Source organism: Erigeron canadensis, chromosome 2 (genome assembly GCF_010389155.1).
Source record: "Erigeron canadensis isolate Cc75 chromosome 2, C_canadensis_v1, whole genome shotgun sequence".
Lineage (NCBI taxonomy): Eukaryota > Viridiplantae > Streptophyta > Magnoliopsida > Asterales > Asteraceae > Erigeron > Erigeron canadensis.
In genome coordinates this window covers 23,681,688-23,704,097 of record NC_057762.1, presented here as the reverse complement: position 1 = coordinate 23,704,097, position 22,410 = coordinate 23,681,688, and the positions used below count along the sequence as shown (strand labels likewise).

The 22,410-nt window shown below is 33.1% G+C and overlaps 2 protein-coding genes across 2 annotated transcripts; both read left to right on the top strand.

Annotated features, from left to right (window-relative positions):
• Positions 1–15,745: 15,745 nt before the first annotated feature.
• LOC122587275 (protein PHOSPHATE-INDUCED 1-like) lies at positions 15,746–16,917 on the top strand. Its single transcript, XM_043759399.1, has one exon. The coding sequence runs from the start codon at positions 15,788–15,790 to the stop codon at positions 16,739–16,741; it is 954 nt and encodes a 317-aa protein (XP_043615334.1). The 5' UTR covers positions 15,746–15,787; the 3' UTR covers positions 16,742–16,917.
• Positions 16,918–20,482: 3,565 nt separating this feature from the next.
• Positions 20,483–21,583, top strand: LOC122588564 (protein EXORDIUM-like 2). Its single transcript, XM_043760701.1, has one exon. It carries the CDS (start codon positions 20,511–20,513, stop codon positions 21,423–21,425), a length of 915 nt encoding a protein of 304 aa, XP_043616636.1. The 5' UTR covers positions 20,483–20,510; the 3' UTR covers positions 21,426–21,583.
• Positions 21,584–22,410: the final 827 nt, after the last annotated feature.

Genomic DNA, 22,410 nt, shown 5'->3' with positions numbered 1-22,410 from the left:
AAGAGTACAAAATGATAAAACTGATTTCACAAAGAAAGGATTTGATATCTTTCTTAGCTCTAATAAATAATTCAAAATAAGTATATGTACATGAAATTACATTTTGTGCCTCGTGAATACCACTAGTTTAATTTATGGAGCAGTTAGCATAAACAAAGTATATTTTGGCTCGTAATTTTAGGTTCATGGTAAGGTGACGATACCTTTCGGTTTAGGCGTACAAATTAATTTTCTTTATTTATTAGTTTATTAGTCTTGCAGGCACCAATGATGATTGGGAATTGGATAATTTGTATACTCGATCGTATTCGTATTTCACTTAACATTTATTTTTTTAAGGGAGTGATATATTTACAATAATTTTTTGTCATTTACAACAAATATACATCTTATATTGTACATAATATAATTGTATAAAGTATGCATTGTTGTTGTAAATCTATCACTCCCCTAAGTATCTACTATGTCCAATTAAATATTTTATTAATTCAAACTTTGTCAAGAATAATTTGATAGTTAAAGGTTATCTTCAGCTTATTCAATCAACCTAACCGGATAAAAACCAGGGTATGTTAAATTTATGATCTGAGAAAAACTTATCAACCCGTCCGACAATAATTCAATAAGCACTGTGAAACCCGATTTTTGCTAACATTTAAACTTACATCTCCCAAAACACAAAACCCTCATAACAAAACTTTCATTGTATCAATCCTTCTATGAAAAGATTGACTTGTTTAAACGGAAATGATTTGAAGGTTATATTGTATATTCTAGCTTTAATTGAAAACAAATTTTTTGTTTTTGAAAAAATATGACATTAATAAGTTTAGAAATATATTGAGGTAACTTAAAATTAAAATAGTTTAGCTAATTAAAAAAAAGGTGAAAAAATGGCAATAATAAATAGTGAATTGTTAAAAAACGAAGTGTAACCTGAAATATATCGGAATTTAATTAAAAGTATCTTATTTAGGTGGTTTTTGGAAGTTCATTAGATAAATACATCAATATATTAAAAGATTCACTATGTATAAACCAAAAAATATATTTTGACTACATTTCAGGTTTTAAAGCCTATTACTAAATTCCATAAAAAGATTTAGCTATAAGGATGGTGGTAATGGAGCTAGACATGAGGGGGGCATGGATGATTGAGGCAATTTTTATCGCTTAGGTATGGAGAAGACAATCCCCGAGGTTTTGTGTTCAAATTTTGGAGAGGCATAGGAATTAAATCCTTTTATGAAGACTTGGTCTGGATATATCTAGATTCGAGTCTGAGTGATCAGGGTTTACCACTATTAATTGGCGTGCTTTCAGCAGATTAGTAGGGGGTTTTCCCCCATCGGGTATTTGAAATAGACATTACTACTTTGAAGGAACTCTTTAGCGCGGACCCGGTTAAGACAACGTATGTCAGACCTCCCGCTGTCGAATCACGCGAAGTTTCCAGCAAAATTTACCTTTCAAAAAAAAGGCATGAAGGAGGGAGAGACCGAGAGATGAATAATGATTGAATTGAGGAGGGATAGAAAAGAGAGAGGGGATATGATTAGAGAAAAATAGTAAGAGATAGTGAGACATGATTGTCATACGTTAAGCAACTAAGCATGAGTTAGGCATAAAATGTTGTGACAGTATTTTATTGGTAAATGACTAGACATAACTAGGCATGAGGGCATGATTGTTACCATCCTTAATGTTACTAATGTTTTTTTATTAATTTTTTTTTTAACAGCAAAATAATATTTATTATTTGAATCATTGAATGTTAAATTGGATCTTAATGACGTTTTTTTACATATTCAATATAACCTTATTTTGAAAAAAAAAAAATTTCTCCCTCAATTTGAGAGAATTTTGTTCAAATCATGATTCTATTCTAAATTCAAGTCGTCTTGATTATCAATGACTATTGATATTATTAATGTTTTAAATTTTTAATGTGAAATAACAAAATAAATATTTCATATTTAAATTTATAGTAAAAGAAAATAAATATTAAAGTAAAACAAACAAAACAATTGGTTTATGTTCAAACAAAATATATATATATATATATATATGTTTCATGAATCTTCGTGCATCAATTTTATCATGATTTAAGGGTTAAGATCTTGTATTATTTGTTTTACTTTAATACTTATTTTATAAGCTAGCTCAACTGATAGATGCATTCTTGGTTTTTCCTACAGGTCTTGGGTTTAACTTTTAGGAGTGACAAGTCTGTTGGTTTTTTTCCCTGAATAACTTGTAAGCTGTAACAGCTTATGGTCTACATTTCGCAGTCTAGAGTACGTATAGGACTTCACCATTATACGGTGAGGTGTTTTCTGATGTCCAATACTGACTAGTTGTTAAAAAAAAACAATAATCAATCCTATGTTTAAATTTTCTTAATGGATTGCCACTATCTACCATCAATATATTTAAACAATTCTTTACCAGATTACAATAGTTTAACTCGATACGGAGTACATCGGAACAATTAAAATAAAAGCATCTGGTCAGTTTACATATTCAAAGAAAATATGAATATTTACATACAAATAAACTAATTACAGTTTTCAAAAATATAAAGGGTTTAAATAAAGTTTAAAGAGCATAGAATAACGTGATTCTCGCTGCTGTAAAAATGAAAGAGTTTACGTTGGAGGCCAAATTCAGTGGATAAGCACTCTACTGTCCACACTTTGATGATATTCACATGTGTTTAAGTGTTTAACTATTATTATATTATGTCCAATAAGTGTTTTAAAAGAATTATATTAATTAAAAAAATAAAAACATTGTTCAATGATGACTGCTTTGGGTATAAAAAATTAAAAATTATATGAATTAATGAACAAATTAATATAGTCAGGGACATATATAAAGTTATTGTACATTAGAGAAAGTTATTATCTTTCTATACAAAAATTATAACATACATGTTAAAAGTTAAAAAAAATGAAACGTGTGAATTAACTAAATTACTTTTAATGAATTAAATTTAACCAATCCTTAATGTTAAATTACATTATCGGCATTTATATTATAGAACATCTCTACTACCTTCTTTAAATTAAACATCTTCACATCAATTAACTACACCATTTAACGTCACCATCACCATCTGTCTCTGCCATCACACTGTCCTCATCGTCGCTGCATTGCGCGGGTACCGTTCTAATACTACTATATAAAAGTTCTTGTAACACCCCAAAACTTTTAAGACAAATAAATAAACTCTTTTTTGTAGTTTTGACATTAAAATAAATTCCAAGTGTTTTGTTTTTGGATATGGGGTTAATTTAATTGGAAATTTAGTGACTAGCAGATATTTACCCGCTTATTTTGGTTATTTACGAGGCAAAAGAAGGAAAGGCCAAACAATCTCTTCTTTGATGATTCACAACTCCACCATCTCCAGTACCAATATACCATCATCTTGATTCTACTTCATTCTTCTCAAAATACTTTGTGTGAATATTTCTTATTTCTTCAAACTAAATCAAATCCTCCCAAACAACAATAATAATCACTACAATTCGCTATTTAGTAAATTGAGGATTTGAGTGTACGTGTGGGTGTCGAATCGCATCAAGAATGAAGAAAGAAAAGATTTTTTATTTTAATTGTGCAACTTCTTTTTAATAGATTACTTCTCCAAGATAATAATTCTTCTAACCTAGTTTTGGATTAGCTCAAGAATTATGGTTCATTCAACCATTAAATTTGGGGTTTTGGTTTGGATGATAATTTGGCCCCAAATTCTAATTACATTTTGATATATGATTATAGTATTACATGAATGTGATGATTTGAGTTGTTAGTGACCATTATGGTCAAAATGAGAATTTGTTAACTGTGAGCAATGAGATGAGTTGGCCACATAGTGGTGATAAAATGGGATTTTAGCAAAATGATAGATAGTTGAAATTGATGATTATGAAAGTTAGAATTTTGTTAAATGAAATTTGAAAATGAGCCAACTCAAAGAGATTGGATTGGGTATGGGGTAGGAATGTTAGTGAATCGATAGCATGGCTAAGTGAGTTAGTCAATATTGTGAATAAAGTCTTATGTGTCTATTGTGTTGATTTGCTAAGTTAAAAGCTTTGTCAATTGTGTTGTTAGTCACGGAAGAGGTGAGTAACTTTGCATACACTTATATGTATGTTGGGTCGATTACCATATCCTGATGGATTCCGTATGTGGTAACCGATTCGGCGTTAGGGCCTAATTTGAAGTTGGGCCTACCAACCCCATAGTTGTATTGAGTTGAGGCCTATGAACCTCTTGTTGTATTGAGATGAGGCCTAAGAACCTCTTGAGCATGAGGCTTAAAAACCTCTGTAATTGTACTTTTAGCGTATATGAATGCACATATGTGCTGTTAGCGCAAAAGTGAGTATGCAAGTGATGGTATGACGGTACCATTGGCTACATGCGATAGTCTTTTATGTTTTTGCCATCTGTCGTGTATATATATATATACACTAAGCATTAACTTATCTTTTAGTCGTTTATCATTTTATAGGTGGTTCCGGAAGAAGGAAATAGCTTTAGTTGATTGAAGTTTTAGACTTTGAAGTGCTAGTGAGTTGAAGGTATTTTGTACCATTCGCGAACGATGGTATTCGTGGTAGAAACCTAGTTCATCCCACCTCAATGACTGTTGGTACAAAGTTTATGTTTGAAAAGTTTACTGTGTAAGAATTTCAGTAATATGATGTGTCTTGGATGGTCATTTGAAAACTTGATGTATAGTTTGACTTTGGTTGTTTGGCAAAACGGGTAAATGCCCCATGTGGTTGTAAAAAGTAGGGATAAGTGCGTCAGAATACAATCAACTAATCATGAAAAGTTATTGTGTGCACGAACTTTAGGTCAGCTTTACTGTGTTCAGGAAACTTGTTCAAGAGTCCCATAGCATGCAAAAGTGACCGGGTAAAAAGTTAGTCGGTCATCACTTTCAATTTGACCTGTTGACTGCTTACGTGGCATGCACACAATAACCTTTTGGGATTAGTTTATGCACCAATAACCTTATTTGGCATGCACAACAAAAACAACATGTATCTGAATCCAAACAAATACCCAAATTATATGTTCCCTAATTTCTTGAACTTGTTACTCGCTTTAATTCCTCTTCACTTTCAAACCCATCTTGATAATCCCATCAAATTTGAGTCTTGAATCTGTGGTCATTCAAATAACATGAAGCCCTACCAAGATCTATATGAAAACCTATCAAATTAAATAACATGAAATCTGATCAAGAACTTCAAATATGTGGGTCATTCAAATCGGCATCTCCCAAAATTAGGGGCAATTTCGTTATACGCCTATGAACCACAAAACTTCGTCGGAAAAACTTCTAAATCCGATATCTTTCACTTTTCTCCGAAGTAAGACTCGAAAATGACACCAAACCACTCACAATCAAATCCCGAACAAATCCTATCCAAAATAAAGCTGATTGAGACTCGCCGGAAAAGATGTCAGTTCGCCGGAAGAATTAAAATGATGATAACCTTGTTGTTTCTATGAATTAAGACTTGAAAATTTTCATTAAAGTACTCCGAATTGAATTCCGCACAAACCCTGCCCAACAGTTGTTGTGATCTAGATCGCCAGAAAAAATGTCCGTTCGTCGGGAAAATTAAAACGATGATAACTTTGTTGTTTCTTCGAGATAAAACTTGAAATTTCCACCAAATTACCCAGTGATGAATCCTGCACAAACCCTAACCAACGCTTTTCTGTTTTGACGTCGCCGGAAAATATGGAGTCTCGCCGGAAAACGAACCGTCATTGTAACTTAACCAATCGAAGATTCAAAAACATCATTCTGCTCAGATTTTGACCACGAGTAAAGTCTTATGAATTTCAGATCGATTTGCTTAACAACGGGATTGAGATCGAAGAGAGAAGATGAAAGAAAAAGTTGTTGAATCTTTTTCTTTTTTTGATTTCTTTTGTTTTTTTTAATTAATTATAACATTGACAATGAAAAGTTGACTCAATATCAGGTTTGTGATATTGATTTGGAATTTGTCATCCACGTGGAGGGGTAACCGGTTCCACATAAGCAAAATCCATTTTGAGTGTTACTATAACCATAACTTCAAGTTTTCTGAACACAATAAAGCTGACCTAGAGTTCGTGCACATAATAACTTTTCATGATTAGTTGATTGCATTCCGGCGCACTTATCCCTAAAAAGTATGTATGGTCTAATGAACACTTTTGTTATATTTAGGGGGTGCTTGGTTCGGATAGGGTAATGGAAAAAGGAAAGGTAATGGGAATGCTAAGGTAATGCAATCAAAGTATACCCCTATTAATATTGCTTCGATGTAAAATAATGCTCACCGTTTTTCTCCCACCTACTTTTTCTTCTTCTTCCCCCCTTGTCTTTTTCTTCCACTTGCTTCTTCCTTGTCATCTCTTTGTTTTCTCCACTTGTAGAATGAAGAATATATATATATATATATTGGTTTTTGTCATCAAAAAATCATCTAATGGTCTTTTCTCGATCTCTTACCGGAAAGAAAATCTAGCACCACCAACCGGAAATATACACCAGCCGTCACTGGAAATATCCCGTGAACGACTTAACTGGCGATTTATCCCTCTCCAGGAACACACATTATCAACCACCATCGACCGAAAATCAACTCCAGCCGTCATCACCATGCCTATGGAGTAACCTATCGGAGATGGCCGGAACAGGATGGGGGTATCGGCGGTTACCCAGAAGGATGGTGGGTGTTGGCTGTCGGAGGTGATGTGATGGGCGGGTGATGTATACCAACAGATCTTAAACAGAGAAAAGAGAAGAAAGGAAGAAGGAGAGTTGAAAGAATGATTACCTTACCCCTCAATTTGTTGAGTAATGCTTCATTAACCACTTCTAGGTATTGATTATCTTACCTTACTCCTACCAAGTATTGGTATTCATTGCCTTTGCCATTCCCCACCCCCAAAAACCCCCAACCAGGCACCCCCTTACTATTGTGTTTGAAACTTGTTTAAATCAGTATTGTGGTTTTACAAGGTCTGAAAATGAGTTAGGAAAGTTTGCAAGATGTTTTAACTGTCAAAATGTACGAAACTGAATCTGACGGTCGTTGTGGCTTTGATGGTCGATGTTAACGGTCGATGCTGGAACATCGACCGTCAAACCCTCTAACTTTTACAAAAAAAATTCGGAACTTGTACCGTAGTTTTATATTAACACATTCAGAAGATTCCATTTGTTGGTTTTCAAATTTGATGACGTTGATTTTTAGCGAAAAATGACCATCCAAGTATAAGAGATAATTTTTTTTTGTGTGTGTTTCAATATATAAAGTCTATTTGGGTTGAGTCGTTTCAGTTTTCCACCCCACTACAAGACAAAATGTTAAAAATGTCATGAGAAATTACCATTTTACCCTTAATGAATTAATTCGTTCTTTCTCTTTTATTCACTAATTTAAACAACTCTATTTAAAACCATATAATACCCTTAATGAAATAATTTACAACATAAATACATCGACTCCATAATAATTACATTATCCCTTTACATCAATTATATTTACAATAATAACCACACTGCCATCACATGTTACGCCACCACCACTACCAACCATCGCAACTACTGCCGTCGCTGCATTACACGCGTAAGATGCTAGTGAAAAATAAGACACAACTAAAGTTTAGCACTTTAATTTATATCTGGCTAAACCTTTTCTATTAATTTCTATTCAATAAAAAATATATTGGTATTTCCAAAAAAAGAAGGAAAATAGTGACGCAAACTAAGTAGTACAGTTGTATTTAAAAGGTTGATACAGTTGTCACGAGGTAGAGTGCGACTTTTTAATTCGGGTCATCGTCCACGTAATCGTATGATCGTATCCCGCTGCTCAACCCATTGAAGTTTTTAATGACTAACGATAGTTTCGATTGCGTTAAAAATAAAAATATTATAAAATATAATAAATGATAAGTAGCATGGTTTGGATCAGTGGTAAACACTCCGATCTCTGAATAAAGAGGTAAGAGGTTCGATCGTTATCCCATGCAAAGGCCGAGGGTCCTTTTTCTACCATTTAAGTAGAACTTGAAAACAGTCTCTCTACCTAGGTAAAGGTAAGATCTGTTTATATTTAAATCTTTCATACAGCGTCGAGATATTGGGCCCATAACCCATAAAATACGTCAGTTGACAGTTCTTTTCTTTTCATTTTTCTTTTCCCGAACATGAATTCTAATCATTGTCACTAAGAAGTTTTTGAAACACATACCCGGTTAAAATAGTATATATAGTTTATCTTGATGTTATTCGTGTATCGTGAGTTAAAGATTATTTGAAACATATCATTCTAAAAAACTTTAAGCATATACAAATTACAATACAATTGTTAATTGAGTTTGGACTATATCCTTTTATAATGTAGATCGAATATTACAATAGAAACTCTAAGTTACATTATCTAAGTTGGGTTTACATTAGAAAAATTGGACTTCATTAAATGCACGATAACTAGTGCCTGAAAACACTAGTAGCAAATCCATATTATGGTTCTTGTTAAAAACACTTCTTAAGGTAGAATTATAAGATGAACTTTGAGTCATTAAATCTAGAATAATTTATATCAATTGTCAAACGTTGGTGGGTTGAAATCAAACGCATCCATTTTTTGTGAATGGATTTAATTTTTTCTTCTTATCGAAATGAATTTCTCAAGAAAATATATATATATATATATATATATATAGTAATAAAACACGAGTTTTAACTCTTTAATTTGAGATTGATTTTGCTATTTAATCGTGTTTTCCGGCTTGTTTCTTTCTGGGGTTTAACCTTTTTATGTTTTTTTCTTTATTCATATTTGACTTCAGATATAATTGATACAATAAAAGTCGATCAGTCAAACACCATAATACATGAACAATGTAGACTTTCAACCATTCTTTTCCACAATTTGGATTCTCAATAAATCGAGTCCATATAAATGAGTTTTGTATTGCTTAGGTCATCTACGATGCTATCTTTTTATAAGCTCTTCTACAGAAGTGAATGAAATAAGACTCACTTTCATTCTTCTTTATGTTTAGAGAGTAAGCCAAATTTACTCTATATAAAGAATTGTAATTTATCATTTACAAGTACTTAAATACTGTTAAATTATAATTTAATTATTTATTATTACATAATGATGAAGTACATTACCCCTTTTATAATTATATATTTACATTGATTGCCTACACGACTCGTTGTCGTTACTATCACCGGCAGTCGTCACCACCATCACAATCTACATCACCACCACCATCACAATCTACATCACCGCCACGAGCACCGTTTGTAAAAATACCAATCAAGAAAATAACATTTTATTGATGATACATTCGAATTACAACAAAATATTACAAGTAAAATAACAGCTAACTAAACAATACAAGAAAGAAATAAAGCAGAAACATAAAACAGGAAAGAAGAAGCTAAAACGGGCTGAGGATTCTGTTTAACAGAAGTCCCATAAAACTAATTTCGGGCCACCCAAGTGAACCCGTCAGTTTCCCAGGGTACAACAGCCTAAGCAGTATGTACTGCCGGAGTTAACCTACAACTCGGAATATACCTTCAAGAACTGATAAAAGTGAAGTGAAGGAGAGGAAGTGTTGATCTAAATCCAGTCTGAAGTGTTAGTGTTGTTGTGTTGTTGTTGATCACTACTTCAGCATATAAGTAGTTTGCAACAGGTTGTTACACATGTTGCAACAGGTGGCAACTCCTAAGCAAGTTACACCAAGCAACAACAAGTGTAATCCACAGAGTTGTAGGAGCCAAAAAACGATCCAAGTTGAGCCAGCCAAAAACAAAGGCGGCTCTAAGCGGCTTGCGGCGATGCGAGCGTGCTAAATGCAAAGTACGCCACTAAAACGCCACATTACGCCTCATTGCCCACGACCCTGGTCTCAGACACGGGCACAGGTGCGTCGTGTGCTTCGCACCTTCATTTCCCACTTGGGGTATAGCCTCTTATAAGGAATTATAATTCCACCATCATTCCTCCTTATAAACACACTTAATATTTATACCTCTTCCAATGTGTGACAAACTCACATTAGTTAAATACACTTTTAACTCTTTATTACATATCTACTCACGTAAATATTTTATGTTATATTATTTAAACATATCAAATAATAAAATACATAAAATTTCCAACAATCCCCAATAGATATGGTTATAAAGATAAATTCTGACAGTCAAGTATTGCAGAAGACGTAAGTTTTACCCTTTGAACTTTTCTTTGTGAGTGTACTTAGTCTCTTAGCAGTTAGTAGTACTTGATATCTTTGAACTAACTCCTTTTTAGGTAGACGTTATTACACATCACACAATACTTTCCCTAGTCTGGTTAACCCCTCACTTTCGTGTCCGTTATGGTCATGGAACACTATACTAGTTCTGCGAGAGCCCTAGGAATTGCGCCCCCACAATTCCATTCGAAGTGACCACACATCTCTCTAACATAGATGATTGCTCACAATCATTAAAAGTTATGTGCTTAACCTCTATGATATCACTAATTTGATATAGGAATGGGCTAGGAAACTTGTAGCTCACTTTATTGTGGTGGCTTCTCCCCCCCACAGTGACCGCAAACTCCCTTAGTTGTTTTGGGGTGATCACCCACAGTGACCTCCTCCATTTGTACAATTAGGTTGTCCTATTGAACCTAGATCATGGGATCTCCATTTACTTCTAGGTTAGGTTTTCCTTCGTATAAATTTACTCAATGGGATTTAGCCCCATTTCTCTTGACGACTTATAAACTACCTCACTTCCTAAACCTTTAGTTAGCGGATCCGCGATGTTATCTTTTGACCTTACATAGTCAATCATGATAACCCATGTTGTGAGCAGTTGTCGTATACTATTATGCCTACAACGAATATGTCTTGATTTACCATTATACATTGTACTTTGATATCTATCAATAGTCGATTGGCAATCATAATGTATGCAAACAGCCGTAAGAGGCTTTGGCCATCTTGGAACATATTCCAAGAAATGTCGTAGCCATTCTGCTTCTTCTCCAACATTATCCAATGCTATAAATTCAGATTCCATCATGGATCTAGCAATGAGCGTTTGCTTGGAGGATTTCCAAGTTATAGTTGCTCCTCTAAGAGTAAATACATATCCACTTGTGGATTTAGAATCTTTTATATCGGATATCCAATTAGCATCACTCTATCCTTCTAATACACCTAAATCTCTGCCAAAATGCAGCCTATAATTCCTTGTATATCTCAAGTATCTTGGTAACCTAGTCATAGCCTTCCAACATTCCGAACTAGGATTACTAGTATATCTACTTAGCCTATTAACAGCATAGGCTAAGTTTGGTCTAGTACCGGTCATGAGATACATTAGGCTGCCAATTACCTTTGAGTACTCCAATTGAGCAATACCTTCACCTCTATTCTTCAATAAATGTTGTGTGGTATCTATTGGAGATCGAGCAACTCTTGAGTCCTCGGGACTGAATTTCTCAAGGATCTTGTCCACATAGTAAGATTGACTTAACACTATACCATATTAGGTTCGAGTAATTTTCTTTCCAAGAATGACATATGCTAAACCCATATCTTTCATGTCAAATCTCACTCTCAACATATCTTTGGTAGATCTGATCATACTATCATCACTACCCACAATGAGTATGTCATCGACATATAGACAAAGTATCACATATCAATTAGATATGTCCTTCACGTAAACACATTTGTCACACCCATTGATCTTAAAACCATTGTTGAGCATAACTTGATCAAAAGTTTGGTGTCATTGTTTGGGAGCTTGTTTCAATCCATACAACGATTTGACAAGTTTACAAACCTTGTCCTCCTGGCCAGGAGCGGAAAAACCCTTAGGTTGTTCCATGTATATTTCTTCATCTAGCTTACCATTGAGAAAGACTGTTTTTACATCCATTTGATGTATTTCCAAATTTCTGAATGTTGCAATCGCAAGCACCAATCTGATCGAAGTTACTCGAGTTACAGGCGCATATGTATCAAAGTAATCAAGATCTTTCTTTTGTCTGTATCCTTTGACTACAAGCCTTGCCTTGTACTTATCAATAGAGCCATCAGCTTTCATCTTTTTTTTGAATATCCAACGATGTTCAAGTGATTTACAACCAGGTGGAAGATGAACTAGTTTCCAAGTATGATTCTGCAAAATAGAATCAATTTCACTCTTGATGGCTTCTTTCCATTGAGGCGCTTCTTGAGAAGTAACCGTTTCATTATATGTTTGAGGTTCACTCATAATCATATAAGAAACAATATCAGGCCTGAAAGATTTTTCAATCTTTTGCCTTTTGCTTCTTCGCGGTTCTACTTCTTCATCTTCTATTTGTTCTTGATGCTCATCTCGAACAATCTTATCAACTGGAGTTGATGTAGTAGCTTTTCCTTTGTCCAAACAAGGAAACACATCCTCAAAATATGATGCATTTTTCGACTCAAGTATACTGTTTTTGTGTATTTCTGGATTCTTAGACTCATGTACTAGAAACCGATATGCACTACTATGTTCAGCAAGATTTGAGGATTCACAATCGCTACCATGCTGAGCATATCCTATGAATACACAATCAACAATTTTTGGTCCTATCTTTTGAACCTTTGGTGATGGAACCGCCACTTTTGCTAGACACCCCCACACTTTCAAGAATTTATAGGATGGTTTTCTATTAAACATAACTTATAAGATGTAACATCCTTTTTCTTGAAAGGAATTTTGTTCAAAAGATAGTTTGCCGATAAAACGACATCTCCCTACATGTCTTGGCCTAAATCTGAGCTTATTAACATGTCATTCATCATCTCTTTAAGAGTTCGATTGTCAATGTCATTTTGTTGTGGGGTATAAGGAGCTGTTTACTCATGTATAATACCATTTTGAGCACAAATTTCAGCAAAAGTACGCCACTAAAACGTCACATTACACCTCATCGCCCACGGCCCCAGGTGCGTTGGGGGCATCACACCTTCCTTGGCCACTTGGGGTGTAGCCCCTCATAAGGAATTATAATTCCTCCAACACTCCTCTTTGTAAACACACTTAATGTTTATACCTTTTTCCAATATGGGACAAACTTACATTAGTCTAATACACTTTCAACTCCTTATTACATATCTATTCACTTGAATAAATTATGTTATATTATTTAAACATATCAAATAATAAAATACATAAAATTTCCAACACCGTTTTCGTCGTACTCAATATCCTTCTAGTCTATCTATAAAAGTTGTGTATCAAGATGAAAACGTTATATAGGCTTTATAATTTATATTGTGTATCAAGATTAAAACGTCATAAAGGCTTTATAGCAATGCGAATGATTTTACCTCCTGATATTTACCGTTGTCCCCTTTTTGTTAGTAATTGACCTCAAAGTGAGGTCATTTTCGTCCAATTAATGTGCTACTATATGAAGTAGTGATTGCTGTAAATAAGCTGTAATATATTTTGTTGTTTAGTTGGAAATATTGAAGCTTCTTCACGCTCCTTCAATTAAACGCCTTCATATGATGCCCACACCCCACCTTACTCCCCTCTCCAGTCATGATATGTTACTCCATTTATGCAATTGTTACTTATTATACACTTCAAAATGTACTTCTTTCTCAAAATGGAAAATCAAACAATTATTGTACATATTTTATGTTGTGTTTATACTTTAGCGAGCTATGTATATGCACAATGCAACAGTGTAGATATTAATTTATAACATTTCCTTGAGTTTTTTCTTGTAAGATGATTTCTCAATTTTTTGTAATTTTCAAAAAAAATTTCTTCTGACTGATATCTAGTTATTCAGCAATCACCAATATAGTAGTAACAAACAATGACATGTCTTCTAAATTTATAAGGTGTCATTTTTACTTTACATTCCACCTTAAGACAATATGGAACAAAGTCATTTTTTATTACTAATGACCATCACGATACTTTAATTTCACACCGAGTAAGAAAAACTTAGCACCATCTACCATTTATCAATATATGCTTTTAAAATATAACGTATAATGTAAATGTCTTATAATATAATATATATATACATAATAATTGAATAAAATAGAACCAAACTTTTATAGGTTATAAACATGTAACATAACATTCCGTGTCATTAATGGTTTTAAAGTCGGGTATCATTAGGACATCTCTGATTCGAAAAAGCTTTTAAAATCTTTTTATTTTGTCAATTAAGAGCATCTCTAATGATAGTATTTTAAAGATATTTTTGCCAAATAAAATATATAAGAATGTGTGAGAGGTTTTTTGAAAGAAATTTTCCACTCTAATAAAAAAAGGCTTTTAAAAGCTTTAAATTGAATAAAATACAATAGTTTAGTTTATGAATATTGGTTCTGACAAAACTATAAATTAATAATTAGTAAACTATTTCAAGTTTAAAATTGTCCAATAAAATATGGATACTTAATAACTTGTTTTTACTGTGAAATTTAAATCTATATTAAATTATTTTTAAATCTCCTCATTGAAGTAAAGAATTGAAACATTGTATTCTCATATTCCTACTCAACTTTAATAAACATGAACGAAAAATGTGTCTCGAAACTTATTTTTGTATTTTATTTTTTTGAAAATTTAAATGTCAATTGTAGAAACTCTTAAATTAGTAAGTTATTTATATATCAACGAGCATGGTACTCACGCAATGCGGCGGAAGACGAGCTGCTTTATTAGGGATTTTGGGTAGTTGCGTAAGAAAAATAAAATAAAAAAGTTCAAAGGCAGATAAGGTATTTCAAAGACAACTATATTTAATAGGGGGGAGAATTTGTTTTATTAAGGAGTAGAGATGATATAATACAATTCTAACATAATACTACCCGCGCATTGCGGCGGAATTTTGTTTTAAGAATGAGATAGATTCGGGGATAGTTTAGTCCAACTGTAGAGGTGGGTATCGAAAGATGTATTAAGGTAAGGGGCATTTTAGACTTATCAGGTTCTTAATGACTTAAAACTAATTTGCTTTATAAAGGAATATATAGATATTAATATTTCGCTAACTTAATAAAATATCTCGGTCTCAATAATATTAATTTATAGAGGTAGTTTTACTGTAGTTTGAAAACATGACTAATATGTTGACAAATATAACTCGTTAAATTAGTAAGTTATTTTTTAAAGGGTTGAACATTATCAACCTTTGATAAAAAGGTCTTTGTACTTAATGATATCAAATTTTTGAAAAACTATTTTTGTTAAAACAAAAGCTTTTCATTAACCACTATTTTTTGATCAAGCTATACACGAAAAAACTTGTATGTGCAAAAAATTGTTTTCTAGCTAGCAAATAGATGTATCCAAACTTTATTAGCAATTAGAATTATTGCTAACTACTCGTATGTTATTGAAGTGTTTCTTAGTTTTGAAGAGATAATATTTGAAATTTTGAATGACAACTATATTTGACAGTTCTTCATTCATTGTACAAAGCAGAAGAAGCCTCTTTCAGGTTTATATGGGCAGCTCCTTCACGGCTTCACCCCACAAATCACCCATTAATTTAATATCTTTTATTATTCAATATATAATATATAATTTTTCAAAATCCATTATAATTTATAAAGTAACCCCAATTCACTCCTATAAATAACCCTCATGCCTTCACATCCATTTTCATCATCAAACACTTTAAACCCCCACTCGAGTTTTATCATCCACACTTGCTTCCTAAAAATGGCTTCTTCTACTCATTTTATCTTACAAGTTTTACTTGTATTTTCTATTTTCCACTTGTCATTTGCATCTAGACGACTCACTGAGTTAGTCACTGACTCATCCACTCTTTTGCAATATCACAATGGTGCACTCCTTAGTGGTAAAATATCCATCAACCTCATTTGGTATGGTAACTTTAAACCATCTCAAAAGGCAATTATAACCGATTTCATGACCTCCCTCTCATCATCATCGACTTCACTCAAATCGGAAACCGAACCGTCCGTTGCTACGTGGTGGAAAACCACTGATAAGTACTATTCCAAAACAAACAAACCATCATTTAAACTTGGTAAACAAGTATCCGACCCGGATTGCTCATTAGGCAAAACTTTAAAAGATAAACACCTTATTCAATTAGCGGCAAGAGGAGGACAAGCTGACGCTATAAATGTAGTGTTGACGGCGCATGATGTGGCGGTTGATGGTTTTTGCTCTAGCAGATGTGGGACCCATGGCTCGTCTAGTGGGCTCTCCAAATCTGCTAATGGCAAAAGAAAAAATAATAAGTTTGCTTATATTTGGGTTGGTAACTCGGAAACTCAGTGTCCAGGCCAATGTGCTTGGCCTTTCCACCAACCCATCTATGGCCCACAAAGTGCGCCACTTATTGCACCCAACAATGATGTGGGTCTAGATGGGATGGTTATTAACTTGGCTAGCCTAATGGCAGGTACAGCTACTAACCCATTTGGGAACGGATATTATCAAGGGGATGCCAATGCGCCATTAGAAGCCGCATCTGCTTGTCCTGGGGTGTATGCTAAAGGAGCGTATCCAGGCTATGCTGGTGATTTGTTGGTGGATTCGACTACGGGTGCAAGTTACAATGCACATGGTACAAATGGGAGGAAATACTTGCTTCCAGCTATGTTTGATCCATCCACTTCTTCATGTTCGACTTTGGTGTAGCAAGTTCACGGAAAATGGTATCAAAAAAGCATTGTATAAAATGAAGAAAATAAAGAAATTGGTTGAGTGTAGAAAGTAGTGGGGCTAATATGTAATCTGAAAAACTATGTATTCGTTGATTCATTTTTGTTTATTTAATTTAATACTTTATATAAGTTGGCGTTTTTTACTAGCAATTTCATAGAGTTTTTCACTTTGGTTATTTTAATACAAATACACAATCATGAATCGAAAGTTGAGCATCGGTATTTGGTAACACCTGATGTCCATAGAAATTGAAACACAAATTCTGATAAATATATATTATAATTGTGCATTATATTATTATTATCGTGCACCATATCAATATTATTAAATTAAAGAAAGGTGATATATTAGCTAGTTAGAGTATAGCCCGATATTGAGACCATTGATGGTGAAATTTTCTAAATCTAGCACAAACATAACTTAGCTAATGAAATACTCGTTATCTCAAAGCTTATTCCGAATAACATTGGACCCCTAAAATCATATTTAGTCGAGTCAAGTCGACTAAATAATATTTGTTGGTTGCATATTATAAACTCGTGGGTTCTAACATGTACACCAAGTCATGTCAAAGATAATGTAGATTTGTTTTGTTCGATACTTCTTCCGTTCTATTATCAATTTTCATATCATCTGTTTTATTTTTTATTTAAATCATATATCCAACACAAAAACATATATATTAATTATGTATGTATATGTAGTGAAAAGTTATTTTGAGAAACTTTTTTTGCGAGAACTTTTGAGAACTTTTCAAATCAAGCCCAACCGATGATTATTCTTTACATGAAAATTGTTTTTTGATTGTTTTCTGAATAACTTATGTGTAATTTTGAAGTTTATAATTGTGTGGAGACATGGATTATCATCCGTTATACAATTATGTGGAGATTTGGATTCTTGATCACATGTACATGAATATTGATATGATTACATGTGATCGACTTGCATACATGTGATCATAGCAATATTCGTGCACATGTGATCAAGAATCCAAATCTCCATATAATTGTATAACGGATGATAATCTATGCTCCACACAATTATAAACTTCAAAATTACACATAAGTTATTCAGAAAACAATCAAAAAACAATTTTCATGTAAAGAACAATCATCGGTTGGGCTTGATTTAAAAATTTCTCAAAGGTTCTCGCAAAAAAACGGGTTCTTAAAATAATTTTAAGGTGCATAAATTGTTTGTACATTTACCATGAAAATCAGGGAGCGGACTTTTAATATGGAAGATACAAGTTTTTTATGCACGTTAAATACAGCCTTTGCATTTCCCTATATATATGTGTGTGTGTTTTTTTTTAATTCTTGTTTATTTATATCTGTTGTCATTAATAAAACTACGAATGAGAGAAAACTTAACCCGAAAAATAAATATCTTGTATTAGTGATTAACAAAGTCAATTTTTATTCTGTTCCATAAATTTTTATTCTACTCCATGGATAACATGCCCCATTAACTATTTATTTCATTTTATCTCAATCTTTATCTTAATATATACTATAAGACTGTTGAACTAATAACTAATTAACCAATCATATCGTTCGATTTCATCAAATTGACTTTTGATGATGTCATCATTTAGATAAACTACAAATTAAAAATCATAATAATCATTATCCAAATATATTATTATATTAATATTTATAGTAATTTGTAGAAAAAGTCTCATTAATTTACACATTTTTGTTTTCCATCAATAATTTACACTTTTTAGCCCTGAATACTTCATTTATATTTATTTTTAGCCATCAAACTTGAGAGAATTTTGTAAAATTTACAATCATTTAACTAAACAAAAAAAATTTAGAAGAGTCCTAATTGTTATCAAATAATATAAAAACAATCCTAATTGTTATCACATTATCATAGAACAAGTGATTGAAAATAAACATATGCGTGTTATGAACGCGCATCATGATTAAATACATATACTTGAGTGTCAAGTACAGGATCACAAATATGTTTATATTTTAGTTCTTAATTATTTTTCCTAATAATATCACATTATGAGTACATATGTTTCAAAATATTCTATAATGAAGAAATTATTATATAAAGCATGTGCCTTGTGGAATGACTACGGCAAACAATTCCATCAATATGTCTAGGCTAATAATGACAGTGAGGAACCTATGATTATCGTACTACAACTTGCAAATAATATAACACTTAAAACCGTGTTTTTTTAAAATTGTAAGCTTTTATGACTTAAATGTATGGAGATCTAATATTGTTAATATCGTAAATCTCGTGTCCAGTGTTGGATACGGGTCTAAAATCTAGTTAGATATACTAAATCTTCAAGCTTTATCTTTTAAAACAATTCATTCAAAATCTAAAAACAAATATAGATTACACATGGTATTTCATAGTTCATACTTTTCTTTTCTAAGGTGGATATAATTTGAACTATGAAGCTGTAATGTTGATTGTTTTGTTTTCTTTAGTTTATATTAAAGTTTTATTTTATTTGTAGGTAGCTAGGAAATATTAAAAGTGTAACAACTAACAAGTGGGTGTTTGATGTAGTAGCTGACTAGCCGAACGAATTGGATTATCGGGAGAAGGTTTTATGTGAAAGATCCAGCTGTTTATTTAAGGAAACATCCAGCTGTACGTTTACTACGTTTGCTTAAAAGCTGTTAAATTATGGTCAAATATGGTGAGTAGAGTCTGTTTCCAATTTTGGTTATTCACGAGCAAATTTAAAGCTTTTTATTACGTAGACTTGTTAAGAAGTGTTAATTGAAGTTAATACTTTCCAATAATTTTAAAAATGGAAATATAGTTAAAGTTTTTCAATTCTTGTATGAACTTTATATATTCATAAGACAACTTTGAATTTATTAAATAGTTCTAATCAATATTCTTATATTCACATATCACAACCTGTTATTAGTAAAGTTTTCAATAAAAAATTACATCTAAACAGGTTACTATGACCTTTATAAAAAACCAAGTTACTATTTAGCTAGACAATGATCCCAAATCAGCTAGACAATAATCCCAAATTATGTAGTTGAGTATTTTACCCATTGAATGTGAGTTCGATTCTTAGTTGGCGCATCTAAAAGGCTATTTTTTGAATTATGAGAGCCAGGTTAAAACAATCTGGTTTACACTGAATGACACTCAGGCTCATATCGTAATCTGGAAGTTCGATTCGTATTATGCATTAATTCAAGAATCATAGCAAACATTATGTTTTTTAGTATTCTAAACCGCTTATCTTTGACTTCTTAAACCCTAGTTCACATCCATTCATCCATTAAATTTTCAATCTAAATATTATATGACTTGGCCACTTGGGTTGATTCTTAAGTCAATAAGAATCTTTAAATTGTACCTAAGATCATACACAAAACACAATTCTAGGTCTATTTTACTTTTATTAGCAGTGACAAGAAGAGACATCCAGCCATTTCCAAATCAACACTTTGATTGAATACCTTTAAAGAAAAAATGGGATGCAAAGCCTTTTTTAGCCTAGTGGAGTATGTTATCATTATTTGAAAATTATATTATATACTATAATAATTATGAAGCCACAAAAATAAATAAAATAATTTCTCTAAAACCTCCCTTGTACATTTCCATCCACTTTGTCAAAACTCTAAACAACGCGGATTCTATTTTCAAAAACATGTATCCCACTCCAACCTCAGCCTCTATATAAATACTATACTTCCCAAACATTTCTATCATACAAAAAACAACTACAATAATGGTTTCGAATTACATAATTTTAGCTTCATTTCTCATAATCATCTCGACCATAGTTAACCCATCCTCGGCTACAATCCCACGACGACTCGCAGTTGTTCAAACACCAGCTACCATCTTAACTTACCACAAGGGCTCAGTCCTTCATGGCAACATAACCATCAACCTCTTATGGTATGGAAAGTTTTCACCGTTACAAAAAACGACTATTGTTGATTTTATCAAGTCCTTCAACAATCCCGTCACAGCGCAGCCTTCTGTAGCTTCATGGTGGCAAACCACCAAAAGCTACAAAGGCGGACTCAGGAGGATTCAAGTTGGAAAACAAATTTTCGACGATAAATACTCCCTTGGGAAATCCCTAAAAGATTATCATCTTATTTCTTTGGCTTCAAAAAGCAAAGGCTTCAATGTTATTAGTGTGGTGTTGACGTCAACAGATGTTTTTGTGGAAGATTTTTGTATGAACCGGTGTGGGACCCATGGTTCCACCCGAGTAAATAAAGGACATAATTTTGCTTATGCATGGGTAGGTAACTCGGCTACCCAGTGTCCAGGCCAATGTGCTTGGCCTTTTGCCCAACCCATGTTTGGTCCAAAAATGCCGCCATTGGTGGCCCCCGATGGTGACATTGGTGTAGCTGGAATGATAATCAACCTGGCTACGGTTCTAGCCGGGACAGTGACAAACCCATTTGACGGCGGATACTATCAAGGTCCGGCTACTGCTCCGTTGGAGGCCGTAACAGCTTGCACTGGTATATTTGGGTCGGGCTCTTTTCCAGGTTACCCGGGGACAGTTTTAACGGACAAAAAGACTAAAGTTAGTTACAATGCGCTGGGTATGAACCAACGTAAGTATCTGTTGCCGGCTATGTGGGACCCAAAGACATCTACGTGCAAGACACTCGTGTGACAAATAAGTGGATATCTATAAAGATGACATGTCAGGATAAGACTTGTCATACGTATACGTGTATTTGATACACCTTGATTTGTTTTTTTGTTCTTGAATTTATTTATACAAAGATATATTTACAACAAGTGAAACATGTAAAAAACTACTTCGATACGTACTTAAGGCTTCAACTGATACATATTTTGAAAATATTTGACCACTCATTGCTATTGTCAATTTGTCATATAAGTGATGACACTTTTTGCAAAGCTGATAATTTCGATATGAACTTTTAACGAGCAAACGATTCCTACAAGCTGGGCCCAAATGTAGGTTGTTTTTCTGTGACTGGAAGCCCAAATTTGGATTTGAATATATAATTTCCTAGCATTTTATTTTACTGTTTCTTGCTTAAAAAGTATAAAGGCAAGGCAAAATAATGTATGTATAATATAACGAAAAGATATGTATCACCATTCAGGCTAGCCAGAGACATTTAAGTTTGTGGCTCCGATGTATTCCTTACCAGTATTCATGTGGTCGTTTCCTAGAGTTTTTCTTAACCATCCTAAGTTCCTAACATCTTGATTCAGTGAAGTTCAAACCCAGTTAAAGACTTTCAGGACGCCATACCACTATGCCATCTTGAAAATGTTTAAAAGCTTTGAGGGTCGGGAAAAGTCGAGCCCCCGCTTTGATGTTTGCTGCCTCAAAATGCAGAATGTGGAATCATCTTGTATAATAAAAGAACGTAATATCACAGCCGATAATATTATCTTTTCTCTGCATTCGTCGGCGGAAATGGCAAGAGATGTTCAAACCAAATTGGTCAGATAATTGTTGTGCATGGTCTATTCCTTAGAAGTGGACAAAAATCAGTAAATGAAAGATCTTGATGGTGTACTGGAAGGGTCATGAACTCACAGGGAATCAGAGAGCATCGTCTAAGGGTTGCTCTCTTGATATAAACTCACTGTCTGAAACTTAAAAGGTCAAGAGTCTA

Excerpts from the sequence above, each read along its gene's own strand:
- LOC122587275 (XM_043759399.1), top strand. The coding sequence starts at position 15,788 with ATGGCTTCTTCTACTCATTTTATCTTACAAGTTTTACTTGTATTTTCT.
- LOC122588564 (XM_043760701.1), top strand. The coding sequence starts at position 20,511 with ATGGTTTCGAATTACATAATTTTAGCTTCATTTCTCATAATCATCTCG.